General features: G+C 38.5%; 1 protein-coding gene across 1 annotated transcript in view; it reads left to right on the forward strand.

The window, feature by feature from the left end:
* Positions 1-4,996: 4,996 nt before the first annotated feature.
* Positions 4,997-21,674, forward strand: part of LOC121321907 (hexokinase-1) — a 44,469-nt gene continuing 27,791 nt past the window's right edge. Inside the window, exons 1-2 of the mRNA XM_041261290.1 lie at positions 4,997-5,280; positions 13,588-13,750. Of these exons, the coding sequence (XP_041117224.1) occupies positions 5,218-5,280; positions 13,588-13,750 (226 nt within the window). The 5' untranslated portion in view covers positions 4,997-5,217. The remainder of the gene's footprint in view (positions 5,281-13,587; positions 13,751-21,674) is intronic.

Here is a 21,674-nt window from a genome sequence, read left to right on the forward strand (position 1 = left end):
TTCGGGGCCCCCTCAACCAAAGAAGGCTTGGGGGCTCCGACATCAACCCCGCCCACCACCACCCACCATAACAGCCCACCCAAGGGACATAATTGGACTCTTGGGGGGAGGAGGGTGGGGGGGGGGGGGGGGGGAAAGGGGGGAGTTGGCCGATTGCGGCCGGTGTACGTTGTACATGGGGGGAGGTGTGTGGCAGAGCAAAGCTCTGCCCTTTTAAATTGGCAGGGATGGGGTTAACTTCCCCTGCCTGCCTGGGTTTATTATGTTCAGGTGGCTGGGGTTGATTAGTTGATTAGGTTGATTAACGATCAATCAGCGCCCAGCCACCTGATATAAAAGGAGGCCTCAGCTTCTCATTTGGGAGAAGGGAGCTGAGGAAGCAGGTTGGTGTTTGTTTTGTGGTTTTTTTGAATTTTCTAAATCCAGTGAAGGCATTGCCCAGCCTGGAAACTTTATTTTTGTGAGTTTTGTTTTTGCTTTATTTGTGTTTGAGTATCTGTTATTTTGCCCTTGTGCACTTTATTTTTGTTTATTTATAATAAAATAGTTATTTTTTTGAACTGCAGTCTGTCTCTGGGCCTCTATCCACTCGCCAGCCTGCCACAGGGAATTTGTAAGTAACCTGTGATATTCATGTATATTTCTGTTTGTGTAACAATCATTAACCAGTTAAATGTGTTACATATTTAATATTATTTTGCATTTCTGGACGTGTTCTTGTTTTGGGAAGCACTGCTGTATGAACAGGTATGCAAGCAATTTTCCAAAAGTTAAAGTTACAGTCATAGAAAAAACTGAGCTCCATGCTGCGATTACTAACTAGGCCATGGTGCACATCAATCACATGATGAAAAATGTTGTTTATATACATTATTATTATTATTATTATTATTATTATTATTATTATTATTATTATTATTATTTTATATTATGCACTTTGTTGTTACATTTATTTTTACATACAGTACTTTGTATAATTAGACCAGAAAAGGAACGGAAGACGGGTTGTCATAATGCATGTATTTCAATTACAGGTTTGGGAAGAAACAATACATTAATTAGTTAAAAACTAAAGAGTTAACATCTTTGCTAAACTGTGGTAAATACCTGTAGTTCAATACTAACCAAGATAGCTATTGTAAGAAAGAGAGACCATACAATATATGTAGGCTTACGTTTTGCCATGTCTAAACTGTAGTAAAGCTATACTAATATTAAAATGTAAAAATATTACCTTGTCATACTAATATTATGGATTCAGTAGGTCATTAGATTATATTATTGAACACTTTAATTCTGATTAAAGATTAACAACATTTTGATGTGCAAAATCATTTAATATATAAATACATCTCCATGATCACACATAAACTACATCTGATTGACAACGATCGAAAAGTTCATACTAAAACACAGCAGCATGAACACACAGCAACATGCAGTCTTGCAAATAAAACAGTCAGATAAAAATAAAAAGCAATGCAATGAACCTCCCCTTTAATCAAATTGGTGCCCCATCTTACTTTTGCCTACTGCACTTGCGCGATCAACTTATTTCCTACGACACCGGTCCTGTGGGGAGCATCCCACTGAAAAATGCTTGGTCCTAAAAGGGTTAAGCAGTGCTGCTTGTGAGCATGAGTTTTCACATGTCAACATTTTAAAAACAAATATCGACCCTGCCTTTCAGCCCTGATGCATATTCATATGTGTATGATGACCACTGAAACCTTTGATCCTGAACCCAGCATTCTTAACGGGTACAGATCATTTTGAAAACGAGAACCTACTGGTGCTAAATTATTAAATACTGCCCTAATTAAGCACCCCTTACAACTGCTCTCCTGTGTATGTGGATGAGTAGTTGGGTCATTTGAGTAGTCCAGACACAATGACAAACTATCATCATCTATGGTTGCTAACGAATAAAATAAATAAATAAATAAATAAAATAATAACAATAAATGCAATATGTCTATTGGCGCCAGAAATTAATGTCGCTGTGAGAACCTAATAATAAAAGTTATGTGAACCTCTGGTTATAGAGCTTTTAACCTCTGGTTATAGAGCTTTTAACCTCCTCTCAACTCACCGACAGGGGACAGAATCCGTAACAGCAGTGTCTCACACAACACTGCTGTTACACTTAGCAAAGTGGTGTCATTTCGAACATTATGATTGCCATGATCATTCTGTCGCTGGATTTAAATGAATGCAAGATTCCAAAATGAAATTCGGTAAAACAAATAAAAAAAAAAAAATTGCACAGCAGCATTGAATATGGAAAAATGTAAATATGAAAAATATCTTGACACTATGCGTTCTATATACTTTTAAAGTTGTATCCAAACAATAATATTGTTTTTTTGAGTTCAATTCATTTCCCCACAGGCCGGTTATTGAGAAAGAGAAGAGACGAACAAAGGCATTGTGGGAATTTTGCCAGCTACAAGACACAAGCCTCTCACATAGTTTTTGGCTCCTATGGTCAGACACTTTACATGAAGGGTAAAGAAGGTTACTGGAGCATAATAATATGAGGATAACAGCAGAGAATGTGATGTGAGTCTGCTGGTGGTAGCCTCTCCTTCAGTATTGTTATATTGTACAGCTATAGGCTGTTTAATGAATTAATAACAATGAACTGTATATCTTAAAGGTTTACACTGTAAATAAAGGTTCAGATAGTTGCTCTAAAGATGTGGTATACAATTGGTAAAGGTACGGTATTCAAGACACACATTGTAATTTTAAAGAGTGATAACCAAGGCTTTTTAAATTAATTTAGTTGCTTTTTATTTGCACTTGCAACATTAATTCCAGTCCCCTTTCCCTTTGCTGAAGATCTCTAGGTTGTGATAGTTTATTTTGCAATACAGATCAGATCTGATTTTGTTTTAAAAATACAACACAGTTGCCCTGGTGCAGAATCACTTCCTGTGCTGTAGGTCAGATTCTCTCCAATGGGGCCAGAACAGTTCATCTTGTCAAGCCCTGGCACATTTTCTTGCCGAGTGGGAAGTTCAGGAGGTAATTTTTCACTTTTCATGACCTATTTTCAAGGACATTCAGCCTGTTCCCATTTTAATAGCTTTGAATGTGCTTTTATTTTATTTAATTTTTTACCCTTCTCATATCTTTTTTTATGATGTTTACAATCATTCTTAGTTCTGTTGAGTGGAGTTTTATTAGTTTTTTTTTTCTATAACAAAATCCATCTGGCATTATCTGAGCCTGTAGAATCCTAGTTGCTGGTTCCTTTTGCATACTTCCTGAATTCAAAGCTGAGCTTCATAGGCTTAGATAATTCTAATACAGAGAAAACTATTAAACTTCCATATTGTGGCTGCTCCAAATCACTTGGAAAGAGTGTAAGATTATTCACTGTGACCCAATAAACTGAGAGGAAGTTGTTGCTTTGCTTTAAGGCTGGCCTTTCTAAGGAAGGCGTGATTTTCAGTATACACACACCCACATCTACTTCCTTCCTTTTCAGACCAAACAGTCAAAAGTGGGTTGGGGTGAGTTTAGGAGGGAGGGGGTCCAATCTGGGAGAGATGGCAAGGACAATGAAAACTAATATCCATTGTCATTCATCCTTTTATTTAAAAATCTTACGCTGGCTTAATAAAGATGTCATTAAATAAAGCCTTCAGTCCTGAGCAATAATCTGACCTTCTGGTTTCCAAAGAGTAAGGGAGAGCTTGGAGTGGACGTGTAGCTGTAGAGAAACATCAATAGGTATGTCACTGGTCATATGAGACATTGAACACAGCTCTGTTTACATCATGTGCGGACATGACCATTGGAATATAGTGGGATTTTAACCCTATAACTGCCCACTTCATAATGTGAAACTGAGGATAAAATATAGCACAGAAACCCATAGAAAATCATTGTAATGCTATGTTTTCCTGAACATAGATATATTTCAATATATTGTGAGGGATAATGTATTGGAAAAGATTACAATGTGTTGATTTACCTGGCTGGTTAGAGCAAATAAGCTGTTAATTCGGGTTGCTGTGCAGCAAATGCAGGTTGCTTTGAAAGGAATCCCTTATTTCAACAGAGAGCAATTTTCTGCTTGCAGCTCACCGAGGCTAAAGCACACAAGTGTCTTTGTCAAGGTCACACTCCGGGAGCCTAGCTATTTGTCCCTTAACTACCTTCAGTGCTGTCAATATATCAATATATCATTATTCGTGGAGACATTTTAGACATGGAAGCACCTAACAACTGTTGCTGCATTAGGAAGATGCAGCTTTTATAAGTTAATGTGTACAGTTGACCCTATAAGTCATGTTTTAATTAAAAAAATAATTAAACTAAAAGAATGCAATACAATGGTAATGCCATTATCCATGCCATTGTTTGTTAGTTGGCAGTCTACCGTGCACAACATTATGGTAAAATAAGATGTAATGTAATATTCTGAAATCGGTCCTTTTGCATTGCTTCATGATTTCTAATACTGTATGTGTTACAGAATACAGATCAGAGATTTGCATTGAACTAAATCAGTCATGTCAAAGGTGAGTTTCTAGTGTTTAACCCCTATACTATATGTACTGTATATAAAATATGTATTATGTGTGGGTACTGGTATATAAGTATCTACGAAATATTTACGGCATTTCTTTTTCAAATACATTGCACAGCAATATGAACAGCAGGGTTATGAGTTATGTATCTTTCTTCAAAGATTCCAGTACTACGAAATGGATTGTGTGGGCAGCACTGACTGGTTATGCATACTATTAATTAAAGTGCATGTACATGTGGACACTTGTAAAAAGAAACATGCTGAACATGCTCTAGTGATGTAGATAGGAACTGGGACTCTGACAGTACAGTAGCTTCTCCCTCCCCCTGCCACAAAAAAAGCTTGAGCGACAGACCATTTGCTCCCTCCCACACTTCTTGTGCAGCAAAACCCTTAGCCAATGGCAGGAGTACAGGCAGTGGGCTGGCTTTGGCTGGTTACCACCCAGCAATAGCATTACTGCATCTTTACACTGGTTGCTAGCAGAGGACACAGCCACAGCCTAATGTATGAACTGTATGTGGATTTTTTTTACAGCTTAAAGGGAAGAGGACTAATCCATTTTTAAGGGACTGTTGGTGACTTTTGCAGTGACTGCTTGGATCCCTACTGCACTACTTCCAGCTGTTTGTGTCTTTCTCTCTCATCTCCCATCATACCCTCCAGGCAGGATGATAGCTGCTCAGCTGCTGGCCTATTATTTTACAGAATTAAAGGATGACCAGGTCAAAAAGGTGAGTGTTATGGTGAAGGTGATCTCATAAACCAGGTACAGATGTGTTCTGCAGAAGCTGTTGTCAGCACTCTGCATCATTACAGAAATGCAACAGCACTGACATGTTGCATGTAATTGTGCATATATTTTACATAAACATAACGTGTTTTGTAGACGAAGCGGGTGAAAAGCAGCCACTTGTAATATCGTGGATGTTGGCAGCCCCTGCCCTTGAAATATTCAAGATATTAAAAGATGAAGCCGTGTTTTGTGGTTCTGCAGTGTCCTTGAAACAAGGAGGTAGAAGTCATTTCAGGACATTGTGAATGTGTAATTTATAATGCTCAAGCTCAAGATTAAAGTAAAGAAGCCAGCTGTAACTACAGCAGATATGTGTTCTTAGCTGAGTAAATTGCTGAAGCCACATTTAATTTGAATACATTTTCCCTTTAAGGCCTGTGTCAATTAGTGCATCCTATTCCTGCATTGAAGTGTTATAACCAATCAGGTGCTCAACATGTACCTATATATTAAATAACAATGTATATTAAGATACACTTAATATTTTAAATGCAGACAAATTGTATGCTAGTCTGAGCATCGGCCCTGGAATTGCCATCGTTGGTAATCAATTCCTTTTAATTTAATTACTGCATGGAATTAAAAAATGCTAAATACTAATAATACCAATAATAACACTAATAATAATGTTGCTAGTAATGTCATATTAAAATAGTTATTTAAATTGTATTTTATCTTATAACTTATATCTTATATCTAATGCTGGCAAACTAACTGGACAAGATTGACTGGTACTCTATAAGGGTAATTTGGCATTGTGTTTATTTCTGTGTTATGTTGTATTATTGATTTATCTAAAATATACCAGCCATTGTCAGACTGATGATAGTGTCACCCTTACATGACAGTATATGTTTAGTTTTATTCCAGACTGCCGGTATTATAATGACACGGCTCTTGGCTATGGTAGGAAACTGATGTATCCTGATTTGCTTCCAAGACAGAACTGGCCAAGAGGACAGAGGACCTGGGAATGGGGGATCCAATGATCTCATTGTGATAGAATTCACACAGATGTGTGTCTTTTAGGTTAGCAAGGGAAGAGTAGATGCCATCTTAACTAAACACTGGAGCAAAGCAGGTTCCATTATCATATATGGTCAGTCTTTCAGGAGATTGGGTCATGTGTATGATGACCTCTGGCCAAGATTACAGGTACCCAGCTACATATCATTAATATAAATAAGACTTGATTAAATGAAGGTATCAAATAATACAAATATGATAATGATAACCATGTTATTGCTACCTTTGGCACATTGTAAATGTACACATACATATTGAATATAATGGACTATGTATGTTTGAGAGAACACATCACTAAGTGATGAAACACGGTCAAGAAAATTTATGATATTTTTTGTTACAACAGAAAGACTTAAAAAAAAAAATAACAAGATTATTTTAACATGGTTTCACAGGCCCTCACTGGCACTAATCTAATGTTGCCTTAGGTTAGGTAGTCCATGATTAGTGCTAATTGGGTTCTGTGAAAACATCTCAAAGTTTTGGAATTTACTGTACGGCATCATCGTAACCAGAGAACATACTGTACACAATCATGTGCCCATATCTGTATTTCCATAACCCAATCAGTTAAAAAAGTGTCATTTCAAAATTATACTGAGATGTGTGAAGTATAGATGGTTAAAAGGACACTGGCCCTGCCTGGTACACTGTAAAATCAATTTAGAAAATATCTTATATCTGAAAAGCTCACAGTCATTGAAGACAAGTAGGTTTACTTGCCCACCGAGTGTAGTTGTTTTATTGTTTTTCTCTACAAATTTATTTTAGTTTTATTGTGTTGCTTTAATTGTATATAATATGTGTGATGTTTACCCGAAACCTGTCTAATTTCCTCTATCATACTTCAATTGTGTGACCGACACGAAGTGCAATTTCCACCCTAGACAGTCATGTGACTGTCTGGTGATCCATTGGAGTCAGGGTTGAATTTTTCTCAACTCTAGCTAGTCGCTCGCAAGACTGAAGCAATACCCAGCCTTAATGACAGGATTCATAGTTATACTATAAGAGTCATGCCCCCTAATACTATATTAAATATACATTCTTTAGTTAGTGTTTTCTAACCCTTGAGTGTAGATTATATACTTAGGTAAAATAGCTCTGTGGCCTGGAAGGTATTGTAGTCAGACCCCTGCAGGTTGTCCCCTGCAGGTTGTTAGTCACTAGTTCTTTCAGTGTTCTTTCGCAACAGGATTTTTGTCAAATACTAGACTCTGAAGCCTGAAGGCTTTTCAGGTTAGCATCCGCAACCTGATCAGCATTCAACAAATTGGACAGGAAAAATTACCCTTGCAATGCCCTTCAATCTGACTGATTGTGACTCACACAGAGACTAGAGAAAGTGTGCAAGCTGCCAGCTGCTTGGTAGACCTACTTAGAACCTGTCCAGATTGCTCCCTGTGCATACAGTATATATTTGTTCAATGGGGCTGTTCTGGGTGTTTCCTTTAAAGTTTACTACAGCTATGACCAAACATTTTGCATCACCTTTAACTGATGATTTTGCATCACCTTTAATTAACCAATTTTGCTTCATAGCTGAATGAAACCTGCCGAATAGTGTTGTGTTAACAAATTGAATTACATACCGCTTTTCCATATACTTAATGAAAAACTGATAAAAATGTAAAAATTGTACAATTTGAAATCTAACATGAAATACAGTACTACTATTATGTCTTCTGGTGTTTATGTATTTACTGCCAAAAAATGACCATGTTTGTATTCGTTCCTATATCGTCATTTATAAATAACTGTATCAAAACGTTGCGGAGGATACCAATGCATTAATAAAGTCTGAAATAAATAACACACATTCTGCTGTACAGTACAGTTTTTCTCTTTTTTGATTTGATGTGTTGCTGGGTTTATTGTACTGAGAGATGTTACTGTATTTCAGTACAAATTCAAACCTTGTTTTCTAGACAATTAAAAGTAAAAAAAAAATAATGTTTTCAAATTTATCCCAACATTACAATTTATGGTTAATTGAATTTTTAAGCCTTCTGTGTAAATGTTGGTTTAATATTTTGCATACATTTTCAGTTAAAAAGTAGACTCTATTTAGTATTTAAAGACTTCTTTATATTTCAGTTTTGTATTTATGTTAATGTTGGCATTGATTTTAAACACACTATATAATTACAGTAGTTTACAAGGTACCAAGATAATTTAATAACTTTTTGAAAAAATCTAAAGTAATTATGCAAGATCCTCATAAAACATGTGCGGTTAACCTGTAATGATTTTTATTTCTGTTTAAGTTCGAATGTTTACAGCCTTACATATTATGAATGATAAATGACAACTACAAAAGAATCATTCAGATGTACTGTGGTAAGCTTTTGTATACAGTAAGCTGTTTCACAGAACATAGGTATGTTGTAGTTTTCCACAAGATCATTCTGCATTGATAGTTGGCTTTACAAGGAGCAATTAAACAGTTCGCCTTGCTCTCTTTTACTTATACAGAATGACTTGATATATGGCCTGTGCAGTTTACTTCCTGAGGTATGTGTATTTTGAAGGAAATCGCTGTGAAATGCCTGGAAGGGGAGGGGTTTCCTAACCATGTGACTTGTAGATCAGTTGTGTAATGTACCAGCTTCAGGGTGGAATGTTTTGGGTAGCACTGTAGCTTTGGAGAGAACAGTTTTAACCTTGGGGCTACAGGTTAACCTTCAACGCTGTTCTTCTTTAGTAGTAGTTAGTAGTGTAATTACAGTACCAAGGCTTTTTAACAATTCAGATCCTCCTATTTAGCTAACGACTTGCAAGTAACTTATCAATTTACTGTAAGTTTCTGGTCTTACATGAAGGGGGTCTAGATAAATGGACTTCACCAGAGTTAAAGTGAAAATACAATATGGAAAACTGAACAATCCACACAAAATGGACATGCGAGCCAATTCAATTTACTAAAATAAACAGAATATGTGAATACATTATTTATTTTGATTCACAGGCCTTAGTTGTTATGGTATTGACAGGAAATTGTGGCCCTACTAGATCAGGTCTTATATAAAAGAAGTAGAACTTCTGTCTGGTTTACTGAAATTCTGTTGCAGGGATGATTAAATCATAAGGGAGGTTTAATGTAAGCTTTCCCAGACTAATCAAGCTTTTACATTGTCCAAAAGCAGATTAAATAAAGAAATGATCTGAAAGGTGACTAGCCCTATTTGACAAATTAGAAATCGCATATTAGAAGTCATCCAATCACAGTGCAGTATTTGCCAAAATTCCAGTATATCTTATCTTGCATACATATGTCATCTCCTGCATAGAACACCATACCTAATTGGGCTGAGGTTACATTTTAATTGGTGTTGCTATCCTAACTTACATAGTTACCTAAAAAACAAACACAAACTGGGCAAATACTATATCATTTTTTTGAGCCAGTAGTTTTAACTGAACAGTTACCATTGCCACTGTATTGTTATTAGCTAATGGAAGTGTCTGTGACAGAAATTCCCATTGATGTTGTAATTGAGTTCTTCCTGTGACCAACTATATTAAGCTGCCAGAGCTGGGCTCAAGTGCTTCAGTATTTCAAGTATTTAAACGTTTTACTGAGTCCTCATAAGGAAGCATTTTTCATTTGTGACAACTAAAAAATTGGTTCTCTTGCTAAAGGAGTGCTCATTCAATCTGATTTCTGAGAGACTTTGTACAGTGATTTTTAAAAATATTGGAATATATATATATAATATATATATATATATATATATATATATATATATATATTTATATATATATAAATATATATATATATATAAAAATATTATTTTGGAAAGTATCAACTGGTGGCCCGCCATCACAAAGCGCTTTACAGAGGTATGCTGTGAACTGTGCATTATATGCGGAGTCACTTACAATAGGACATTGATTTAACATCTCATTGATTTTACACAGACGCCCTTTGTCCGGTAATCCTATAATAGCTCAATCAGGGGAACTGAATTGCAATTTTTGTAATCTGATAGTGACTTTAAACGTTTGAAGTGAAATCGTTAATTAAGGTTAGAATTATATTTATGGTTAGAAGTTCCTGGAGCATTTGGCTCCAGACAAATCGATAATGTGCGTGTATTTATTGTATGCTATACTTTTAAAATGCTACACCGCAGTAACCATACATGCTAAAAAGAGTTAACATGTCTTCAGAGCCTGAGAGAGTGCTTATCTCTCTGTATTATTAAATAAGAAAAGCGTTTAACCACTGACTCAGAATGTACGTCGCCCAGCACAATGTGCCGTGGAGGGTGCTGCAGAGAGAGAGACACAGGGATGGAGTTCTGCACAGTCACTGTCTACATCACACCTGACCTTCAAACACAAACACACACCACACTTCTGATCCAGAAGCATCCTTTTAGCATTTAATGTGCAGGAAAAGTGCAGCACAGGTTTTGCCATGCATCACTAATAAAAAGAAGAAAAAAACTGTATAAAAGGAAGGGGCTGATGTAACAATGTAATAGACAATAGGAAGTGTTGATGAATACTGTAGTGCCAGCATCTTTTAAGATGGTCATGTTCAGTTTTAAACAAAACAATAATTTCTTGTTGTCCATTTTTTGCCTTATTCTAAAGCTTAGCCTTTTCCCGACTTAAGCAGACATTGTTCAAAGTCTAGTTTGTTTACATTAAGTTTTGGCTGTGCCACTGCAAGCTTTCATTATAGAGCAGGAAGTAAATATAAATTTAAAAGAAGCATTTTTTCTCCTAAATTATAGCTTTTAATAGGAAACCCAAATAAACCAGTTATTTTTGGCATACATTGGTAAATGTGGTATAAAAAAAATAAAATAAAGAATAAATTCAAGTCCAACTGCAAGTGATTTGGGTATCTCAACCTAGCCCCCAGTGCAAGCCAACTTTACAAAACCACCATTTATTTGCATGATCAGCATAACTCAGGGACCCAGAACTGAGTGGCAGGCAGGGGGTGAGATTAGAAGGAGATTGCTGAACCAATTTACATCCGCTATTTAAGGTATACAGTATATAGTTGTAGTCAAAAGTTTACATGCCCCAATGGAAATTTATAATTTCTAGAAATTTCTCGAAAACAAAGAATTTTAGGAAAAATCTTTTGTAGCAAAAGTTTTGCTTTTGTGGATGAGGAAAAAGTTACAAGAAATAGATGTCTACAATTAATTATTTCAGCAATTTTTTGCAAAACTCCAAAAATGCTAATTCAGACGTTTTCATACCCTTTGATGCTATGATAGTATTGTCTACAAGGTGGTAGAAATTTCAATATGATAATGCAGAACCTAACCCCTTCTAGAAAAGTCTAAAAAATGCTGGATTGTAGGTGAACATTCTTAGAGAGTATAAAAGGGTTAGGCATAAGATGATTACTGTCATTACTAATAAGTCAGTATGGGAAAAGTAAAGAGCTATCTAGGCAGAAAATTATTTATTGTCAAAGCTGGAGCAGGATATAAGAAGATTTCCAAGCATTTGAATATTCCTATTTCAACTATTGTTTCTATTATCAAGACATAAAGATTTCTTTATAGGTTATAGGTTCTTTCCCCAAGAACAAGTATAAGAATAGTGAGGAAGGTTAATAATAATCCCAGATTAACTGCCAAAGACATTCAACATGAATTGGCTACAAGTGGGACTGGGGTTTCCATTTCAGCCATAGGCCGAGTATTTCATGGTGAAGGTCTCAATGGTCGCAGGCCAAGGAAAAGGCCACTCTTAGAAAAAGGTCACAAGGACAATTGCTTAAAGTTTGCAAAACAGCATTTGAATGATGGATATGAGTTCTGGTCAAAGGTTTTGTGGAGTGATGAAACAAAAATCTAGCTATTTGGTCACGCTGATAGTCGTTGTGTTTGGAGAAAGTCTGGTGAGGCGTACAAAGAAAAGAACACCATACCTACTGTCAAGCATGGAGGTGGTAGTATCCTTCTATAGGGCTGTTTTTCCATAACATACCGAAATATATTGACCAATCATCTGAAACCCTCTGCTACAAAACTTAGCTTAAAGCGCAACTGGACGTTCTAACATAACAACGATACGATTGATTGGGATGATGTTTGTGAGCCAAAAATACGGAAACTTTTGTATTACAAAAGAAAAAGCAACTGTTGGACAGAATTACATTTAAAACTAAAAAAGACACAGAGTTTTATTTAAGTTTTACTGCAGTAATAAACAGGTATTTATTTATAGGAACAATGTAGAGTTTAAAAGTAAAAGAATTAAAAGTGTCTAAGACAAAAAGTAGGATTCTGGAAAGGTATTAGACCTTCAAAAGATAAGGCTTAGTCTTTGCTTATGCAGGGGAATTTTTAGAAACAGAGAGAGGTCAGGCTTGTCCAAGCATGGTATAGGTAATATGAGACTATTATATTTAACATGTTCATTATAGCCTGAATTTAAATGAAAATAACTGGATTGGCCACTGTATTCTTAGTGGTTTTATTCAAAGGCTCACTGATAAACCCCTATAATATTTGTCTAATATTTTGTGAACAAATCTAACCTACTGAGGGAAATATATTTTAAGTCCAATGCAATGTGAGTTGAAAAGCCTGAACGGTCTCAAACTGTCCTAGTGTACATGGAGTCACAAGGTAACCCTAAGTCCACTGAATATTGTTCCAGTCCTGGTAGTCAACGAACCCAGTTTTAATTAGAAGGCACCAGCTGAAATATTATTCTACTTAATTTAGTTTTCTGTAAGTTTTAACTGTCATACAGGCTACATCATCTACTGTAGGACTACAGACCTTATGCCAAGTCCATGCAAGTTCACTGAGTATATCACGTTCACTCATGTCAAGGTTGTAACATTGCCCATTGCCGTGTGGATGTTGTACCAGTCTTGGGAGCCACCATTACACAAACCCATTCAGACTAAAATGAGGAACATATGTCACCCATTCATTCTGCTTTGGAGGTAAATTAGTAATACACGGGGTAGCACTTATATCCACACGTGTATTTGAACATGTTACAATTACTGTAAATCTATTCAGGGACAATAGAGATTTTTAGGGGCATATTTTCAAATTTACTCCAGCCGTTCTGGTAATGTATTTTATATTGTTGGCATTATATGGCTGTCAAGAGGAACAACTCACGTCTTCACAAAATTGTTATGAACTGTGAGGTGGGGTTTTTACAGAAGTGGCCTTAAAACAAGGTTTACCTTTATTGAGCATTTTTATTTCTTTACTTTTAGATCGACAAATACCTGTATGCCATGCGTTTCTCAGATGAAATGCTCCTGGACATCCTGTGTCGGTTCAGGAAGGATCTCGACAGTGGCCTGGCCAGGGACACCAATCCTACAGCTACAGTCAAGATGCTGCCCACGTTTGTGAGGTCCATACCTGATGGATCAGGTACAATAGAGAAACATGCTACGTGTAGTGCTATGGTTATGAGGGATTCCTTGCCTCCATTAAACAGTTTAACTGTATAAACAATGAAATATCAGTGGCCTCAAACTGAAAAAAGTGAAAACAGTTAGTTATCAATCTATGCTTGAGAGAGACTGAAATATTGTTGTTTGTTGATGACAAAGTGTCTGAAAGTAGCCAGTGCCCCTCATCTTTCAATTGTATATGGGGTGCAGATGTTCATAGAAGGGGTTTAAAAGAAACATTATAACCAGATGAGAGCTAAAAAAAAAAACAATTCTGCATTTCCCCTTGCATATTGAATTCCTGATCTATTGGTCCCTGTGTACACCCAGTTACACTCTGTTTCAGGATTCCTGCTTCAGCTTTTTGTACACCTGTACTTTTCAGTATTACACTGACCAACTTTAAAACCAGCCCTAGTGCTGTAATATTCATGTTTATTAAATTGCTGCAGGCAGTTGCCAGCCTTTGTCAACCTTGATCAGAGATTACCATATTCCCTTAAATTTAAGACGCACTTTTTAAACCATTTTTTTTTTTTATCTTAAATTTGTGTATAATGATGCATGTATTAAAATTGACAACAAAAGACGTGAATTCTGGAGTACACAAACAACAACATGACTGGCTGCCGAGAAAAGACGAACAAAAATATCACTGCCCGTTCTCGAATCATCCATGACATACAGGCAGCCATTTTCAAATAAGCGTCATTGACTTCCTGAGGAATTTTCCAATTTCAGTGTTTGGTTATTAGGCTCAGTTCTAACAAACAGTACCAGGTTGGACAGATTGGAAATGTATTTTGCGACATGCCAAGCAATACCACACTTCACACACTGGGCGAAAAACAGGTGGATGTAATCACGACTGGAAATGAGAAGCATAAAATTAACAAACAGTACAGTATATTATTTTCCTCAAAGCATTTTGCAATGGCTAACAATTGCACTTGTTGAAAATAGTCATGACAGTGAAGATCTGAGGAAAATGTATCAAGAAGGATAACATTTAATACAAGATTAATTATGATGGATATTAAGGGGGGCTCATATAAAACCTGAAAACCTAATACACAGGGTGGTCGACGTTTACAATTGAGTACCAATCAATGGTAATTAATCTCAGTGAGTGGTTTAAAAGCAGATTGGGAGAATATTTTCCTCTCATGGTGACATTTTTACTGCTGTACTGGTGTATCGAGGTTATAAATTGACTTTCCGTTGTCAGTTTACAGCTTTATTTGTTAGCAGATGGCCTTATCCAGGGCGACTTACACATGTTACAAAATATAACAGTACAAAGAATCACATTACAAATGATTGTGAATATGATAAATGATGGTGAATAGCTGTGTGTTTTGTTCTTGTTTGGCAGCATGGATGGGGTTAAAAGCCCCACCATAAAAACCTCAAGCAGATGTGAACATCTCCCGAGTTAATTAATTGATAAATATAGTTTAGTGTGACAGGGTTAAAATAACAAAATGAGCTCCCCCTCTTCACTCACATCACACAGCCCACCCCCTTCACACTACTGCTGTGTAAACTTTTCCAAGTCCTTCACCAAACAATAGTAGAAAAAGTCCACCTGAACTCTACTAACAAGCAGGACTCTAAAAACACTCCAAGCATCAGTAAAACCAATGGCTAAAATCTTGTTTTTTTGAGATTAAAAAATGGCTAACTTCACTTGACCAAAGATAAAATTAACAAGCACACATTTTTGTCATTGTTTTGAATTATAGGGGATACTAAAAATAAATAATGTTTTAGTAAAAACAACACCAAGAGATGCCAACAGGTCTGCTAAAAGCTGGAAGAAGGGCAGCAGTCGGGAGCAGTCAGTGAACAGGTGATACACAGTCTCTGAAGCAGGACAGAAGGGATATTGCTCACTCACTCCAGGCTCCACGCAGCTCAGATAACGATTTATGACCACAATGCTGTGCAACACACACCACTGCAGGTCTCCTGAGCATTTGGGCAGGGATAGTTTGTACAGTGAGCACCAGCTGGGTATCACTGCCTCGCTCACCCCCAGGTGTGCCCTCCACTTGGTATCCACTAGGTCTCTCAACTGGGGGGAAGAGTGAGATTGTTTCCTCTCTGTGGCATGAAAATGCAACTCAGTGAGGTTGTGCACCCAGCAGCACGCTCATTTCCCTTCTGGACCTCCACCTAAAATCTGTGAATTAAAAAAAATGGCCAGTTTTGTAAAACCAGCATTTAAAAACACTCCACACAAAGTGACAGAATTAAAATGGGATCAATTAAAAATAGGATTAAAAAACAAGGGTTCTTCAAAGATCCATTGGCTGCATAGAGAGGAATCAGTCCTGCTAGAAGGTGCCAGGCATTGAACATAGTACTGTAAAATGTGTCCAGTCCTGAGCTGGGGAATCTGTCAGGGGAAATGAGAAAAAGATGTTTGTCTAAACCCAGCCGGCCCGTCCTGTGAAGAAGTGAGAAAGCCAGCCCCTGCCAACACAGTCCTGTGCAATACAACAGCCGCTGAGCCGCCTGCTGTCAGAAAGCAGCCACCCTGCAGGAGAGGTTAAAAATAGTTTCTCCATAGATAGCGAAGTGAGGCACACACTGAAAAAAATAAAACAAGCAAGGTTAAAATTATGCAATGTAAAATGATAATCTATTTTAATGCTTAGCTTTTGTTAAACATTTGTGAGAAATGCTAACAAATTTTTTCAAGCAATAACGTTTTTTTTTTTTATCAAATTCAGCCAAAGTTGCTTTCCTGAGAATAGTATTGGCAGAAAGTAAAAACAATTTCAAGTCAGGAAAAATTATGCAATGTCAACCCCCCCCCTCTTACCTTTTGTCTTACCTACAAAATTATTTATCTGAGCAAGAGTATATAGTTTTCGCTTAGAGGTTTTCTGACTGGGAGGTCAGAGAGCTACAAGAAGTCAGAAACCTCTCCATCATTTTCTTCTTCCTCTTCCCACTTACACATTCCCCATTCACCCTCTTCTGCAGCCTCTGATTCTACAGTTGCTTATTCAGCCTCCTGATCTACAACTAATGTTTTCTCTGCAGCTCCGATCGACTCAAAAGGAGCATCCAGGGTTAAGGCTGTAACGCCGCCAGTGTAAGAACTGGCACTCATGTCCTCAGCCCTCCCCGAACAGCAGGGATCTCCCCGGGTAAGCCTAGAGGCACTCCCTCCAGGCTGCATATCACCTTGAGCGGCAGTACTAGCGGATCCGCCTGACTGCAGCTATGCACGGCAACAGAGCTCAGCCCTGTCGCACACAGCGTACCAAATAGACTCCTCTCTGCTCCCCAAAGCTATTTTAGAAATCCTTTTTTCCATTTTTCTTTTTTTAATTTTCCCCGTTAACTTACCATCTTGTTCAGTCACAGTCGCATTCTCCGAAGAAGTCCCCCACACTGTATTCTGCATTGCAGGCTCCTGTACTTCAGCTTGTCTCAGTCGTTGGGGTGGGGGCATAGGTCGTTCTCTGGCCAGTTCTTCCTTCTGAGCTCCCCCGAGCCTCTCCGTCCTCCTCCCCATCACCAGCGTGAGTATCAGCAGAAGGGTTCGGTTGTAGTTTGGGACAAGTATGTTTAAGATGCCCCTCTGCTCCACAATTAAAACATTCCGTGGTGTCTGTAGTGGCAAACACAACGTAATCTCTGCCTTCAACACTAAATTTCCATGCAACTTCTAGCACAGTTTCGGGGTTGTACAGCAACACAAACACTTGCCACCTGAAAGACATCACATGTTTGATTTTCTCTGCTTTACAGCCCAGCGGAATCATTTAAATAGGTGACATTACCTTTCCATAGCAAGACAATTCTCTTTCCAACAGTGCACCATCTATAAATGGAGGAACATTAGAAATAACAACTTTAGTGAGTGGGGTCGACAAAGGCATCGCTGTAATCAGGGAATTATGAACTGAAAACCCATCCTCTACTATGCTATTTACCAATCGCTCCTGACTCAGGAAAACAACAAGGGCCTTATTCATCCTCAAAGCAGATTTAACATTATCAAAACTGACCATTTCTCCCACCACTAACAGTACATCTTCCACAGAGGCAGAGCTATCAGGAATACACCTAAAGCCGTTCTCCGGGTTAAACCACTCGTGACGCCAGAGCGGGAACCCATTGGGTTCCACAAGCCTATTAATTTATGATATAAATAAATAAATAAATAACAAAAGAAAAAGATTCAAAACTCAAAGTAATGCAGTGAGTGCCGACTGGCAACAACTCACACACACACTCTCAAACTTACACGCCTCTCCCAAAACCCACAATCTTGAGAGAGAGAGAGAGAGAGAGAGAGAGAGAGAGAGAGAGAGAAGGATCAGTGAAGGCAATTGCTCAGCCTGACCTTAGTGTTCTTTTGGGTTCGTGATTTGTTTTTTTGTTTGACTATTTAATTTGCTCTGTGTGTTTATTTTTGTTCAAATATTTATTTTACATTTAATTCACGAGGCGTGAGCTGGGGGTAGAGATAGGGATAGAGATAGGGCAGAAGAAGCAGAAGGGAGCGGTTAGTAGGACAGAGTGCCAGCTAGAAAGGACCGGACGGGGCCCACTCTAGTAGCGACCAGCGAAGCTGGACATGGAAGCTAGGACAGAAAGTGGTCATTGACTGAGGCGGCGATGCTGACACGAGCCCAGGGGCGAAGGACCCAGCAACCGAAGACAGGATACAGAAAGTGGTCACTGACTGAGGGCGGCGATGCCGACATGCTCAGGGCCGACGGACCTAGCAACCAAAAACATATATGAGGGTTATGACTCGTGGAGCCGCCCCTCAGAGGAAGATGGTCCCGGAGACTGGGACACGAAAGGAGATAGAGAGGGAGAGGTACCCAGCATCTGAGACTTCTGTAAAGGGGCGCTCGTTAGACCCCCAATTGGCCGAGACTTCATGCTGCCTGGGACCTGAGATAAGAACGAGATATAAAGGTTAGTATGGGACTCGAGCACGAGTAGCCACGTCCCGAACTGAGACAGAGTATAGATCGCCTTGAGTGAGGCAAGATAAGTGCAGGAGCTGCGAAAGAACAGAGTGTGGCCGGGGGTCTGCTCTGACTCACACGGTGAGAACCCCCCTGAAGGTCGAGGGTTAGCTGAAGCCATGCCCTGAGGTCAGGGAAGTGAGATCACTTGCCCCCTAGAGCGACCGATGCAAAGGCATGTAAGAGAAGGTGAAGGAGGGGAGGAGGAGGAAAATGAAACACTAGACAGCAAAGATGCAAGTGATCAGGGCTTAAATAGTAAATAGGAACTAATTGACAGGAAATTGGAAACCCCCCTTTGCTACACACCTCCTGAACTTACTCAAGCTAACATTTAAAATACGAGCGCAGCAGCACCATTTCCCCTGTCCCTACCTTTGTGTTTTGGTTTAATTTCCTGGTCTGACGTTACCATTGCAGCCCTCACTGCCACAGTCATCCTGTATGTTCTGTAGCAACAGACTGTGTCAGTTGAGCACCCACGACTAGTATTCCAAAAATGTGCTGAGGTATTTTAAACTGTGCAAGTGTTTTTTTTTATGGCATTTGGCCTTTACTATTCAGACATCTGAGAATCTGTGCTGGTCTCCATTACCTAATTCCAGTTTGGTTTATTTAAATGATTCAGAGTTACTGTGTTTGGTGCAGCAAGTCAAACTATGTGAGAGCTTTCTGTACACTAAAAACAGCAGAATCATGCCAGCGTTTTCTCAGGAAGTTGTCTAGTAAATTAATTAAATTAACAAAATACTATATGTATAGAATGCCTGCTGTGGGGATAGTTAATGCAAGTATGAGCTGAACAGTGGGTTACTATACATTTTTGAACATATTTGTATTGTGCTATTGCACTGTATGATATGTGGGTTAATGTTTCAGGATTCTGAAGCGCTGTGGTCATTTACTGTAATGACTGACTGCTCTAAACTGTGAGGATATATTTAAGCATTAATGTCTTAGCTCATAACTGCAAGATAACTGGTTACCTACAGAAAATAACCCCTGTGGCAGATGCTAATGCTAATATAAACTCTGAAATTGTTTTTGTATGAATTATGTTGGATTAAACTGGAACGCTTTAGGTTGGTAGAAATTTAAAGCTAGTTTCCAGATGTTAGCTTTAGAAGGCATCTACCCTCGGGTAATGTGCAACTTACTTTGAACTTGATTGGATAAAACCATCTGTAACGGTGAGAAGTGTTACATGTGTGGGTTGTGGTCGTGGTTCAGTGGAATAATAATGAGTCAGACAGAGAGCATTGAGTGTTAACACACAACACTGGCGTGCAGATTTAATAAACACTAGTGCTGTAAACAAAGCACCTGTCTGTGCAGCATGGCGGTGCTGTCTCCACGAGCTGTGGCACAGATGCCTTTTGAGCTGCGTGCAATTTCCATGGGCACGCCCCCCAGCCAATCTGGTCCTCCCGATCAGCTCAGCATCGGGCGAGCCTACATACTCAATTGGTTGCCTAGCAAATGTGTCTCCTGTTACGTTTCCCAGCTGCACATATCCACGTAAGAACCAGCGACAGGGTCCTCCCTGTCAAACCATCCTATAGGTCAGTGGTCCTCAAAGTGGTGCCTGCGGGCAAATTCGTGCCCATGAAGCTAGGCCATCGTGCCTGCGGCAGCTGTTCTTAAACACGTTTCTGGCGGGTCGTAGTGTGGAAAAATAAAGAAAGGTAAACACGCTTTCCAACAAAAGCGCCACAGCTGTCTGAAGACATTGCTGCTCTCTTATGCTGTGCTTGTACGTACTCAACATTTTTTTTTTTCCTGAAGGGCTTCTGCATTACGATCAGCTAACTGAGTATCTGCATAGTCTCTGCGGTAGCCCAATCATAATTTATCTGGGTGGGACATAAACTGTGTCTGTTTCAGTTAGAGGTACTGGCAGTAAGTTTAACCAATAGGAAAGTCATATCTGCCAAGTTTTATGCAGCTGTCCAATCATAAGCAAGCAGAGGCCGTTCACGGTATTCTGCATGAAAATTGAAGGTGAGTGAGTAGCCAATGGGAAAGCAAAAGATCTGACAGCTGTCAAATCCTTCGTGAGCAGAGGCGGGTGTTAATATGCCGGGTAAGCACTGAATTTCGCCAACTGTTATTGAGAAAAATAATACATTTCAGTATTTAGAATTTCATTTTCTATCTCTATATTTTTTTATTTCACCAGACAAGGGAAACACCGTAGTATATTGGATTGCGTATTTTATATAAATTATTTAACGAATAAGCGCAGCACGCACAATTACTGCCTGAGACTAGAATAACTAGCCAAGAATAACTCTCGCTAAACCTCTTAATATATATATATACACACACACACACACACACACACACACACACACACACACACACACACACACACTGTGTATGTCTCGAGAAGAAGTCAGTGTGCCCGCAAACAGTCAAGTAAGTTCAATTTATGCCTGTGTTAAAATTACTTTGAGGACCACTGCATAGGTTTACAATGAGGAATGTACTTACTCTTATATTTGTGAAGTATAACTTGCTGTTAGCTTCTTGCAACCACCAAAAATAGTTACAATTTGGGTACCATTTTTTTGTTGTCAAGGAAATGTTTTTAAATTGCATCAGTGGCCAAGAATATTCAGGAGACGCTGGGAGATGGTCAGGTGGGCAGGTTAGGAGACAGTTGTTCTGCCATATGGTAAAGCTGTGTTCACACTGCAATCAGTGTACCACTCTTGGACTATATTATAAGAAAGAACAACAGAATGTCACAAAACCGTATTGATGCGGGAGATACAGCAGAATTGGAGTATCAAGTGACTTGGCTTACAGGATAGAGACAGTATGCTGGCTGTAAGAAAGAATAGTTTTACAAATAATATTTTATCGATCATGGCGACTTGGTATATCCCTTAATAA

The sequence above is a fragment of the Polyodon spathula genome, chromosome 10, assembly GCF_017654505.1.
Source record: "Polyodon spathula isolate WHYD16114869_AA chromosome 10, ASM1765450v1, whole genome shotgun sequence".
In the NCBI taxonomy this organism is placed as follows: Eukaryota; Metazoa; Chordata; class Actinopteri; order Acipenseriformes; family Polyodontidae; genus Polyodon; species Polyodon spathula.